Source organism: Electrona antarctica (genome assembly GCF_951216825.1).
Source record: "Electrona antarctica genome assembly, chromosome: 23".
Classification (NCBI taxonomy): Eukaryota; Metazoa; Chordata; class Actinopteri; order Myctophiformes; family Myctophidae; genus Electrona; species Electrona antarctica.
The window spans coordinates 15140643-15154946 of NC_136804.1; the positions used below are offsets into that span (position 1 = coordinate 15140643).

At 42.9% G+C, this 14304-nt stretch overlaps 1 protein-coding gene across 4 annotated transcripts in view; it reads right to left on the reverse strand.

Annotated features, from left to right (window-relative positions):
• Positions 1 to 14304, reverse strand: part of anks1b (ankyrin repeat and sterile alpha motif domain containing 1B) — a 296270-nt gene that overhangs the window by 106484 nt on the left and 175482 nt on the right. For all 4 annotated transcript variants that reach the window (XM_079494548.1, XM_079494547.1, XM_079494546.1 and 1 more), the window contains exon 12: positions 10592 to 10728. In XM_079494548.1, coding sequence (XP_079350674.1) covers positions 10592 to 10728 — 137 coding nt within the window. The remainder of the gene's footprint in view (positions 1 to 10591; positions 10729 to 14304) is intronic.

The following is a 14304-nucleotide window of genomic DNA, read 5'->3' on the forward strand; positions in this document are numbered from 1 at the left end:
TGTACTATGTACAAAAACTGTTCCTTTTTTATTATTTACAAAAACAAAAATAGTGAAAATAGCTGACAATAATTTATGGAGATGCGAGGATTCTTCCCGACAGCAACCATTGCTGAGGGGAATGCGTGATTTCACACTAAATTAATATGTGTGACTAATTAGGTGTTGTCCGATAAACTTCACGCTCATTTGCTTAAACGTGATTCCACACCCGAGTCGGGGTGCCTGCCTGCCTGCCTGCCGTGTGTGTATGTGTGTGTGTGTGTGGGTGTGCGTGCACACTTGAATTCAACTGTGTGCATGTTGTTTTTGTACCGCATAAAAGTGCTGTGTTAATTTATGGGTAGCAATAATTACAATAATTAACAGCTCAGGTGGCCTGGTACTATGCGTGTGTGTGCGCGTGTGCATACGTGCGCGCATGCATACGTGCGTGCGTGTGTGTGTGTGCGTGCAGCCGTGCACGTGTATGCAGAATGTTCTGTTCTCATCTCAACGCTGGCGTTGCACAAACCTTAATGCACTGACTGTACAGAGCTGCACAGCACACGCTAATGGCTCTAATTAGGCCTGAGAGGCCTGAGAGCGTTGAGCTGTTAAAAAATGGTGATGTTCCCATTTTGGAGACAATTTTACTGCCTGGGGGAGGAGGGGGGGGGGGGGGGGTTAACGACCTACAGTACATACTGTAGCATCCACAGTGTGTTATACTGAGAGCTGCTGCTTCATTAACCCATTTTGACCTGAGATCAGATTCTAAAAATGTCTTCTACATCCTGACAGTTTTCTGTTGTTCAATTTTTCAAAAATAGCAGATCTACAAGCTCGTAGAGCTTGTAGATCTGCTATTTTTCAATAGCTAAAGCATAACATAATGTTAACACCAAAAGAGGTTCCCGCCCAAAATGGGTTAATTAGATTCTTAGCTAAAAATCAAATTAGGGTTCTCAATAAAGTTCAGTCAGATAACTCACGAATAGACAAATGTTTAATATACAATGAGAATACAAGTGTGCATGTAATATTTTATCTTGGTGTTCGGCTCTGCTACATTTTCTCCCTGCTCGGCACAATTAAACAACCATCATTAAACATTAAGAGCAGGGAGATGTGCTGAGGGAAGTAAAGGACTTCAGGTACCTGGGCTCATGGGTCAACTCAACCAAGCATGATCTGGCCTGGGCCATGGCTCAATGGTCCAGGCACCTTGGCTGGTAATCCAGTCTGGCAGTGTGCCGCGGGTTCGACTCCCGATCCCGACGGCCTTTACTGCATGTCTTCCCCCCCATCTCTCTCCCCATTTCCTGTCAGCCTACTGTCTGTCCCTCCATAATAAAATATAATAAAAAAAATAAAAAAATAAAAACGAGCATGATCTGAAAGTGAGGAAGGCACTTGCATGGAGGGCCCTGAATGGCATGACCAGTGTATGGAACTCAAACCTCCCCGTCATATCAAACTCCGCTTCTTCTATGCAACGGTGGAATCTGTACGTCTATATGACTGCGAATGCTGGACCCTGAAGCCGACCCTGCAGAAGTCTCTAGACGGGTGCTACACCAGAATGCTGCGTGCAGTACTTAACATCAGCAAGAGTGCACATGTTACCAACAATACCCTGTATGAGGGAATACCAAGTGTGAGCCAGAAAGTAGCAGCCAGGAGAATGAAACTAGCAGGACACTCCCAAAGACATCAAGAACTGCCAGCCAGCAAACTAGTGCTGTGGGAACCAGCACATGGGCATCGATCAAGAGGACGTCCCATGCCTGGGCCGTGGCTCAGCGGTCCAGGCACCTTGGCTGGTAACCCAGTCTGGCAGTGTGCCGCGGGTTCGACTCCCGATCCCGACGGCCTTTACTGCATGTCATCCCCCCATCTCTCTCCCCATTTCCTGTCAGCCTACTGTCTGTCCCTCCATAAAAAAATATAAAATAAAGGCGAAAGCCACAAAAAAACATTACAAAAAAAAAGAGGACGTCCCACATTAACATATGTGGATGTACTCAAGAAAGACGCAGGAGCGCAAAGCGCCAGATGTATGGAGAAGCGGGATGACTGTAAGCCTCGATGGAGGGCTCGTCTGAGGACGACCTAGAAAGAGATGGATATACAATAACAACCCCCCATGGGGAACCGAAATAGCAGAGCGTATACCGGTGGTGCTGGGGTGGTGGTGGGAGAAACCAGCACATAGCAACAACCAGGAACAATATGCAGAAGGAAGGAACGCAGGACGAATACCCAACATCTGGGCCACTCGCTCACTCACAATATGTGGCCTAAATACCGCTATAGGTTGAACTCTGCTATAATAAACAGACTGCAACGATTTACATTCAGACACTGACATTATGGGATTGTCTAAACGATTGTCACATATTTCAGCACGGCACCAATTTCACCGTAACACCACCATGCTGGAGTGACCGAGTGTGAGTGAGCGAGTGGCTCAGGAATTTGGCTTTAGGTAAGCTTAAATCTCTCTCTCTCTCTCTCTCTCTCTCTCTCTCTCTCTCTCTCTCTCTCTCTCTCTCTCTCTCTCTCTCTCTCTCTCTCTCTCTCTCTCTCTCTCTCTCTCTCTCTCTCTCTCTCTCTCTCTCTCTCTCTCTCTCTCTCTCTCTCTCTCTCTCTCTCTCTCTCTCTCTCTCTCTCTCTCTCTCTCTCTCTCTCTCTCTCTCTCTCTCTCTCTCTCTCTCTCGCATCTTCTAAAGCTAAACCATGCTGCCATTAGTGTTTGTTTGCAATGTGCATGTATGCAACAAATGTATGTGCGTGTGTGCACGTGTGTGTGTGCGTGCGTGCGTCCGAGATGAGGCTTGCTTCTCTGATGTGTCACTCACAACACATTCGTTAATTAGCATCAATACCACCTGGACCATGCGTCTGTGATGTAGGAGGACGTCTATCTCTCTCTCTCTGTCTCTCTATCCTTCCATGATTAAACAAACTGACTCTCATTCTCCTCCTCGCAGGAAGTCATTCTGCGCTGAGCTTTTCACGCTAGCAAACGCAGTGTGACACACAATAACAACAACATTACATTACCATATATAGTGTTCACCCTTAATCTTACACTCGTGCGCGCACACGCGCGCACACACACACACACACACACACACACACACACACACACACACACACACACACACACACACACACACACACACACACACACACACACACACACACACACACAAATGAGAAGAATGAGTCAAGTAAGATACGCCTGATGTTCCAGATGGGGGGAATTGAAAATAATATAAAGTCTTTCCACCTGTGGTGCAGACTGAGACAGAGCTACTGAACATTGGTTTCAGTAGCCTGTATACATTTGTTGCTCATGTGTACGTGGATGGAGAGGAGCCTCTGAAGTGGTTGCCAAAGATTGTTGGACAGAGGATCTATACATCCACGTATGATAACAGCAACCTAAGGTTAGCAAGGAATATCACCTCTAATACTAGCCATGTTTTGTATGGACTATGGAGAGTATAGGTTGCTGCCTTCAGGAAGGAGATATGGTGTTCCAGGCAGCATGCAATAAGGTCAGACTACCTCACTACCTCTTTTATCCATCAGTCGACTTTGAGGCTTAATCAGGATATTGGCCAGGACTAGACTGAGCTATGGACATTGCTCTTTGCCCTTATGTTTCTATGTATGTAATTGAAATGTAATGTTGTGTTATGTCAAATGTGTGTATATGTGTTGCATACAAAGCCGCTGGGTCGCAAGACACATTTCAGTGCAAACGGACAATAAAGTACTATATTATGTCATATATCATATCATTTTAGAAGGGCTTACGATATTCCATCAAATGTAGTTTTAGACTTTTCCAGATATTGACGGTCTTCTGAATGGGTGTCATCGTGCTACAGTGTGACTGAATAACAGTGGTGGAAAAATCTCAATCTCTCAATCTTTTGACTTCAATAAAAGTAACAATACTGCAATGTAGACCTACATGTACTTAAAATGTACTTAAAGTAGCAAAAGTAGAAAGTACTCATTATGCAGAATGTGCCAAAACTAAAAAATCTTTTGAAAATAGGCTAAATTCGGCCATAGCCACTTGCCCAAATGTGATGACCTCATCACATGTGATGACACATGTGATGACAAATGTGATGAGGTCATCACATTTGTCATCACATGTGATGATGGCTATGGCCGAATTTAGCCTAAGGAGTGTTTTTTTATGCAAAAACAAATGCTTGGAATGGATTCAGAATCATGAAAACCCCCTAGTGTGACACATCACATGCTAATGAAGACATAATGACATTTGAAATGTTTGCCTTATATACATGTAGGTTGTTAATGGTACCCCAACTTTCAACCCCTGAATTTACTATGATCCACTAAATATTTCATTCACAAATGTTTATGTTATTATTTGCATGATCATAAAAAAACCTTAAACGATTACTATTGCAATTTCGTTTGGGTCATGCCCCTTTTTAGCTTAGATTGACTGGCCTAAAACAGGCATCTTTTTATTACTTATTGCACTGTCCATGGTACTGAAAAAGGTGCATAGTACGTATATCAGAGGGAAGTTGCCAACATGCGAAAATATTCGTGCCACACTATGAGCTTGTATCTGTAATTTTTGAAAATTTGAAATAATTTTTAAAGCGAACATAATTAACTCTTTGCTTCTGCGGGTACGTGAAACAAAATGGGGGGTAATTTTGGGAGTACGTTTGAGCACCACACTGATATAGCAACAGAGAAACCGTTTAGGATTTAGAAGACGATTGTAGAATCGGCCTCAGGTCTAAATGGGTTTAAAAGGCAATGCATCGGACAGCTCTATCAATACAGTGTGATCGTTTTTGATTAGGCGTGGGCCCTTTGTGCATATGGCCAACACAGGGTTCATGTTAACTATTTGATTAGGCGTGGGCCCTTTGTGCATATGGCCAACACAGGGTTCATGTTAACTATTTGATTAGGCGTGGGCCCTTTGTGCATATGGCCAACACAGGGTTCATGTTAACTATTTGATTAGGCGTGGGCCCTTTGTGCATATGGCCAACACAGGGTTCATGTTAACTATTTGATTAGGCGTGGGCCCTTTGTGCATATGGCCAACACAGGGTTCATGTTAACTATTTTACTGCCAATGTTTCACTTGTTTTTTTCCCCAACGTCGCAAGCTGCCAATCACATGTTTCATGTGTTTTTAGGTTTTTATGAATTCAGAATGGTCTCACTGATATCCACCGTCTAGCAGCATACCCGTCGCTAGTTAACGCTTGGCTAGCCTGTGGTCCGTCAATGAAATGATTCCCCCCGTCCACTGCCATTGTAAGCGCGGAGGCTCAGAATGAGGTGTTTGACCAGAACGTGGATGTTAGCGGCTCATTGCTAAATCGTTGCTACCTCATGGTGACAATATTAACACTTCTGATGACTTCCAATCTTCTGAAAAATACGATCGCCACGTCAGATTTAGCTTCCGGTTCATTTTAGGGTGAATTTGGAGGTCTTCAAAATAAAAGTCCCCACTGCATCCGTTGGTAGAGTTAAGGGGGTAGCTATACAGCAGAACAAACTGATTATGATTCATGGTAATAGAAAAGCAAATTGATATTGTTCCTGCTCCTTTTCCCCAACCCCCCCCCTATCTCTCTCTGTGTGTGCGTGCATGCGTGAATATAGACATAAGCATAAGTGCAAGAACATGAAAACGCAGAAGAAAAAACATGGGAAGATAAGCTCAACAGAACACGCTTTGTCGCAGAGATTATCATGATTGAGTGCGTGTGTGCGTGCGTGCGTGCGTGCGTGTCTTTCTGTGTGTGGCACCACATAGAAACGGCTTCAGCAGCTTAGTGATTCATGAATACTTGCAGATTAATGAGCTTTAAATGGCAAAGTGAAATTGTCACTGTGCATGTAAATACTGTATGTGTGTTTCTCGTCTGTCTGTGCCAGTGTGTGTTTTCTGTTTGTGTGTACGTGTTTGTGTGCACACGTGTGCGTGTGTGCGCACGTGTGTATGTACATGTGCGTGTGCATGTATGTGTCTCCTGTAACCATGTGATACTAGCTTTGCCTTCGCATGCGTTCCGTCATGTGCTCGACATGACCAGGAATTTCTCCCAGGCATTACTTGGAATTTCCTCACACATACACATTGCACCAGCGGATGCAAGACTTCAGTAAATGCTGGTTTCTAAACTGATAAGCCCCACAAAACAGTTGGCTTGCATGCATTCCTCCCTCTCTCTCTCTCTCTCTCCGTCCTATATTCTGTTCCTGTGGTTGTGTGTGTCCACGCCACGGTTGTGATCAAACACATGACAGTTTGGGCTGAACTACATTGGACCCAAACATCTCTCTAAGCCCGAGGATTAGACCCGACAATGACACCGCCTCTGTGGTCTTCGCATGCCTTGGACGAAACCAACGCGCGCTATTTTAATCTCTGCCAGGAGACTCTTGCATTTGTCTGTGTGTGTGTGTGTGTGTGTGTGTGTGTGTGTGTGTGTGTGTGTGTGTGTGTGTGTGTGTGTGTGTGTGTGTGTGTGTGTGAGTGAGTGAGTGAGTGGGTGAGAGAGAGAGACATACAGTATGTATGCAGTGATGAAAGAAGTACTCTGTGTTTTACTTAAGTAATAGTATTGATAACGCAACGTAGAAGTATTAAATGGTATTAAAATTTGACATGAGTAGTATTTAGATTTTTCCTTTCTTTTATAAATAGCTGATCTGGGCTGCTAGCAAACACATTTCTTTTAGATTAAGGTTGAGAACCACTGATCCATCAGACTGTTCTTGGTCTGCTATGTGTTTGCAAATCTCTTTTCTTATCTCAGTCAGATACTTGCTTGAGAGGGGGAGAGTTACTTACTTCCTATACTAATACTTACTGCCCTTTATGCCGGCTGGCATGTAGGGCAGCAACAAAGGATCTCCACTTCAGTCTGTCCTGGGCCAGAGTCTTTATAGATCCCCAGGTGTGATGCAAGGTCTTCAACTCTCCCTCCACGCCAAGTGTTCTTGGGTCGGCCTCTTTTGCGTTTGCCCTCTGGTGTCCAGTGAAGTGCAGTTTTGGCGATGTTGTCCTGTTCTCTACGTATTACATGCCAAATCCATTTCCACTGTCCTCTCATAAGGATGGTATCCATGTTTTTGCACAGATCAAGAAGGTGTTGGAACCGTATAGCAGGGTAGACAGGACACAGCTCTGGTACAGTCTAAGTTTGGTGTTGGTGCTGTACTGGGCCGACTTCCAGACGTTGTTAAGCCTCTGTAAGGTGTTTCTGGCCTTGCTGAGCCTGCTTGTGATGTCGCTACCTGCGCCTCCATCATGACTTACTACGCTGCATAAGTATGGGCAAACGCAAGAGAGGCCGACCCAAGAACACTTGGCGTAGGACAGTGGAGGGAGAGTTGAAGACCCTGCATCAGCTAACTCCGGGATGGAGTTAGCTGCTTCAGCAAACAGTTTGAGTGTCCAATTGAGTTAAGAGGTTTTGTCCAAAGCACTTTTTAATAGCCTACTTTTCATTGGTTAATTCAAATATATATATATACGTAAAGTGTGTTCAATAGCATTGATTTATGGAAAAATGTAGTTAGCCGGTTTCTCCCGGACACAGCGACAATAGTAGGCCTATGTTTAGATAGATATATTTTTTGACAAACAATCAAAATGGTTTTGTGGCTTTCCTATCTGTGACACAGAATGGCCACCACTGCAATGCGCTATTGTTACGGACTGCTGTCCTTATGGTTAATTATTATTGTATTTGGTTAATTTGGGAATAATTGTGAAAGTTGGAATGTTGGTCTCCTGATTTGTGGGTTGAATTATATTGTTTCCCGTTTGTGTTCTATAAGGTCATGCATGGAGGTGAATGGAGAGTGTGAAGCATGGGAGTGGTGCTGGTGACTGACTGGCAGAGTAAGGTGGTTGATTGAAAGCAGGTGCATGGCTGCAATCATTGACAGGTCCCGCCTGGACCTACCCCTCCTTCCTCATTCGTTCTTCCCCTCCACGCCCTGGTCCCCATTGGCTGGGCAATGGCCCTGCTTCCTACAAAAGTGACCAGTTTGTCTGACTCTTGTGAGGACGACCGCTAACTTCTGCAGCAGAGACTCCATTCCTCTAGTCCAACATGGACTATGAAAAGGCAACATGGAAAGAAAAGGCAACATGGGTGTTGCCTTTTCTTTCGTTTGTGTTGGTATTTTGTTTCTTGAGTTAGTTAGTTAGTTTTGTTTAGGTTTCTTAAGTTCGTTTGTCTTCAGTTCCTTGGAGTAAGTTATATTTTCTTATCCTAGTATTATGTTCATTCTGAGTTCTTGAGTAACCTTTATCATTTATTTATTATTATTATTAACAGTTAGTATTTCATTCATTTCATTCATTATATTTCCTCATTTAATGTTCAATTCTACTCCTCCCTCACGTAGGGAGATTTTCTTTGATCTAATTTATTGAATTTTTGTTAGTTAGGTTAGAATAATTGTATTTTTGTTTTTCATTCGGTTAGGGACTTTTAGTTAGGGGTAATTTTTATTTATTTAGATAGCCATCCATCCTTTGAAAAAGAAGACAATTGAAAATATTGAATCTCTGTCAACAACAAAAAAGAGAGATAATAAAAACAAATGTTCTTTTGTAAAAGCTGTCTCCTCCATTATTATTATTATTATTATTATTTCCCCCTACCCTAGACAGGGGGTCGTAACAGCTATATTCCCAACAACTTATTGGACCTTCTGACTTGATTTGGGGGAATATAATTATTCCACGTCAGCGATCCAAGCCATCTGTCATCATGGTCCATCTGTTGGCCCCGAAAAGATCTCTGTGTCTCAGTTGGAGCTTCTCTGCTCTATACGCAAGAGATTTGCATTGTGCTATTCCGATGATCTTGGAGAGTTCAATTGTGATCTACAATCTGTCTCATTAAGATGGACATCAGAGCGTTTGAATGATTATATCATCAGATGATGCTTTTTGGTGTTGGGATACACATTTTTTCCTCAATTTGAGTGAATGAGAAAACGGAGATTACACTTTGCGATTTTAAGGCAAAAATGATTAAAGTCCAATTAATGCTATAAAATGTCTAACAACATTTAATTTTAGACAAATATTATTGTCAAATTATGTCCAAATAACGTCCTTCCACCGAGGGCCTCTATCAGATATGCATGACGCGTTTTCACACACACAAAAACAGCCTGCGGGGAGACGAATGAATTGAAATGAAATTAATTCTGGTGGAATAAATTAAGTGCTCTGAAATTAAACTCTCTGGTTAATGTGCATGATGTTGAATCCTGAATGAAAGAGGACGCCCCGGGGGGCGCAGCGCACGAGAGCGCCACCTACTGTACAGAACGCTCACGGACGGTAAGAGGCCGCAAGGAAAGGAAATAAGGAAAGAGATCAGGTCATGAGATAAGGAAAGGTATATTTATATAAATGATATAAAGTATATATAGTGTAGGATGCAGAGAGGGGGTGAGGGAAGGCAGCAAGATAATATAACCAGGAATGTCAACGATCATCGGACCAGGGACAAACTAAACAAATAGCTTTGAAACCTTGAACCTTGAGATGGGGCACTTAAAGTAGAGATGTTGAGGGAAGGCCACGAGGAGAGGAGACCAAATTAGAGTGACGTACAAAGAGTCAGAGCAGGCTCTATTCTGCCATTTTTTTCTCCGCGTTGGTTTGTCGTCACTAATAAATTAAAGACACAAAGTATCGTGCATCAAAAACACTAGAGTGGTTGATTATTTCTGATGATGGAGAGAGAGGGGAGAGAGAGAGGGAGAGAGACATTCCGACAGATGTTTATCGTATGTGTGGGTTGAAGAGACGCTGACGGCCATGGACAGAGATCTCTGTCTTTTAATGTTTTATATTGATTCAAATCAAAACAACAGAAGCTGACCCAAAGTGCTATACAGGCTTAAAACAAACATCAGAGCATCAACAGCGGCTGTCGGCGCACAGACAAATAAGGACATCATTAGAAACACACAAAACGTCCAATTAAAAGCCAAAGAGAATAGGTCTGTTTTCAATAAAGATCTGAAAACCTCAATGGACTGGGCAGATCGGATGGGGAGAAGTATAGGTTGTTCCAGAGCGCGGGGGCAGCGACAGCAAAAGCACGGTCGACCCTCAGTTTGGGATCGCACTACACTACTGTCTATCAGCGGCTTCGTGTCTAGGAGATAAACCGGAAGTGGTTGGTCCGTCAGCAAAAAGGTTCCCCCTGGTTGACTTGAACGACAGCCGAAATCTTAACACAGATTCTAATAAAAAAAAGCTTTATTTACGGCCGATTCCGGTCGCGTCGCTGGTCACGGTCCGCAATCCTCCACCAATGAGATTGTTTATCCGTGCGCTAACTTCCGGTTAAGGCCAAGAATAATGTTTGCCCCTTGAATAAGGCACCTCACTTTAAAATACCCGTGGCACATGAATGGACAGAGACTGAAACAATCATAGCAGTCAATATGTTAATCCACCTGCAATTGGAAATTCTATGACATTCAATAATACATCAATGGGTGTACGTACACGTGAGTGCGTGCTTGCGCTCACCTGTGGGCGGATGACTCTCTCTATGCTCTTCAGGGCTGTGTCGGGGGAGGGGGGGGAGCAGTCTGGAGTGGGGCCCGTGGAGCTGTTCCCATGGTTACCGAGCTCCCCCTCACTCGCGGTCACATGGGGCGAGTGGCCTTGAGAGAGAGAGAGAGAGAGAGAGAGACAGAGAGAGAGAGAGAGAGAATTTATTTTACATTTTGATAATTATCCGTTCTCCAGCCTGTGGGCATTTTGGGCTTGTTTTCATAGACCTGGTTGCTAATTTCTCAAAATCTGGCAACAGACCAACATTCACTCTCACATATGGCGCTGATAGCATAAATGACATCAGTGGACAAACTTGCTCCACATCGCCATCCATCTATCTTCAACTGCTTATCCGTAGTCGGGTCGCGGGGGCAACGGCTCCACCAGAGAGCTCCAGACTTCCCTCTCCAGAGCAACATTAGTAACTTCATCCTGGGGGATCCCGAGGCGGTCCCGGCAGATATCGGAGATATAAACCCCAACTCAACTTCGTGAAGAAAGCTATTGGTAAGCATATATTTTCCAGATTGGTCCAAAATTCGACTAACTTTCCCTAACTAAATATGAATACATGCAGGGATTAGGAAGAAAGTATCAGAAACCAAAGGAGATCTGGGCCCTCTGGATTTGCGCGTTCATCAACCATGTGTATATTATCATGTTATTTTAATATCTGTGTATCTTTAGCTTATGCCAGATTTGGGGGATTTGTGAGCTCAGAATCCGTCTGTTCACTGGAGAGGAGCCACACCTCCCCCCTCTCCCCCTTGTATTTGGGTCTCAGTAGAAGCAGCGATGAAAGAAGTACTCACATTTGTTACTTAAATAACAGTATATACAGTATATCCAGCGTTGGGTGTAACTTACCCGGAGTAACCTACAGTAACAAGTTCGTTTTTAATTTAAAGTGATCCATTACGTAGTAAAAATTGCGTTACTTAGTTACATTTAAGACGTATATTTCCATGTTTGTTCTGTTGCCACAAAGGAAAAAGAATCCATGTGACACATTTCCTGAATGAATGATCTCTATCAACAGAGAAGTGAGTCTGCGAGCAGCAACACCGTCGTGTCGCAGTGTTACACAGAAATCAGTGACCCATTATGCTTTGCAGTCTGTGGTGATTGCGTAAGGATTTCAATGTACCCGAGTCAATAGTTCACCACTTTTGGTGTGTCAGTTTATCCTTTAGTAAGGCTGTGGAAGTATTCACACTATTTTTGGATTTATTGGGGAAAGGAGGAGATCAACGTCAATGCAGCAGTTCCACAACACTGGTCTTCTTTTTTTCTCGCAACGGTTGGTTTTAATTGTCGGTTACTTTTCTCAGAAGGTAATCTTGTAACGTAATGGGATTATTTTTTAATGGCAGCAATCCAGTAACCTAGTCAAGTTACTTTAGAAAGTAACGATACCCAACAATATATCCTAGTGTGTCAAAATTTACTTGAGTAAAAATACAAAAGTATTGGTACCAAAAAGTACTAGCGTATGTTTTATAATAATAACTCTACAAAGTAACTATACCTAATGTTTCAAATGAAAGTATTGGTACCAAAAAGTACATTAGCTTCTTAGGTGTAGTGGAGTACAAGTAAAGGTATTGAAAATAGGAAATACTCCAGTAAAGTAATAAAAAAGAAAGAAAGAAAGAAAAACTCAAAATTGTACTTAAGTACAGTATTTGAGTACATAATACTTAGTTACTTTACACCACTGGGTCTCAGTAGAAGTGACAGAATGAGCCGGTTTGAACTGGTCTGTGTCTGACAACGAGCCACCTGAGACCTGTTTTAGACTGTACGGTTCTGACAGTGAAGAGCTGAAAATCCACTTGGGGGAAAGAAAAGGTGGTAAAATTAGACTAGTCCAGCGGTTTCTATTTTAGTTTAAGCACAGGGAACCGGTGGTACCTTTACAGCAGAGCTACAATGAACCTGGACAGCTGGGCAGCTGGGTGCAGAGTACAGTTGGAGGCCATCGATATTGTCCTTTTCTTTTTGCTGAGGTTTGCGTGATCTGCGCAAAAGGACAGTTAACCCATTTTGGGCGGGAACCCCTTTTGGTGTTTTAAACATTGTTATAATTTAGCTATTGAAAAATAGCAGATCTACAAGCTCATAGCGCGCCACCGAGTGGCGCGCTACGAGCTTGTAGGTCTGCTATTTTTGAAAAATCGTGAAAATATTTATTTCAGAAAACTGGAGGATTTAGAAGGATTTTTTAAAATGTTGAGGTCAGGCCTAAATGGGTCAAATGATAAGGGACAATATCGGTGGCACTGGCACCCAACTGTACAGACCTGTGTTTGGGTGCTACTTACAGTAAGTCTGCGCACCCGTTCTGATATGCAGAGTTGAGGAGCTACATGGTTAAGAGGAGGTAGCTGCCGTGTAGTTTCAAGGGTGGGTGGTGAGGATAGTTACACTTGGTGCACTTTAACTTTAGCTCTAGTTGCACTTTATTATTATTATTTAAGTAATGATCTGTATCTAGTGATATGTATACGTATGTCTCTTGTTGTTGTTGTTTGTTTACTGTATTGTGTCTTTTAGAGCTTTTAGTATCTGCTGTAAAATGAATTGCCCAGCTTGGGACATATAAATAAACTTGACCTTGACCTTAAACCAGGACTTAAAACTGTATAGGGTGCACTGCATAGATATCAGTCACATGAAAACAATCAATAATAACAAAATAAAATACAAACTGAAATATACATCCACAGCAATTAGAGAACTTGAATCATTGCAAAATAATCATTTTCATAATTGTACTATTGTGTAGTGAGTAGTGACATCAAAACAGACACATTACTCCAGAATTCCATAAGCCATAAAGTGACGGCAGCCATTGTCCATTATGCTTTCACTGGGTAAGGTGCTTTTTATCTTTAAGATATTCAGTGTCTTCAAATTGCATTTATTTGTCAACAAGAGCAAGAGTCTAATGGGCAGATGCCAAAGATACAAGGCTACACCGTGTATTTGTAGCTTTCGCCGCATCTACAAACATCGGATGCATCTTCATGTCGCTGGCTTCCATTGACAATGAATGGTAGACTGTAGCTTTGCATCTGCCCGTGTGACACAGCATAATAGCTCTACAAACAGCCCCTAGACTCCATGCTGCTCGTTACACCCAAATGGAAATTGGCCTGAGGGTGGCGCTAGAGGAAAAGCCATGGGGTCATGAAAATCTAAAGGTGGAATGTTTGGTCTAGGGCTGGCAATAGAGGAGAGGCCACTGGGTTACCAAAATCAACCAATACGGCTGTCCTTAGAGCCCTGCATGAATCTAGAATCAATGTACAGTATACAGTACAACACGCTGCCACAAGAAAACATTACAGAGCTGAACAATTCTAAAAATGGAGTGTGACTAAGATAGTATGCCGTGTCTTAAAACACACAACACTGTGGAACAGTCTAGTTTGAAACGTGACATGACACTAGATCACTCTCTTTCTAACCTTGTGGACACGCATATACTTGGTGCATGTGTGCGCGGGCGTGTGTGATACAAAGCATCAGAGTGTTTGTATTGATTGACACAGATATGTCTCTGTCCACTTTGAAGGCCAGCTGTATTGCTTGTTAATGCAGACACGCTGCACTGTGTGAGCTGTGGGATATGAACCCATCTCTACTCTATACTATACTGAGAGAGAGAGAGAGAGAGA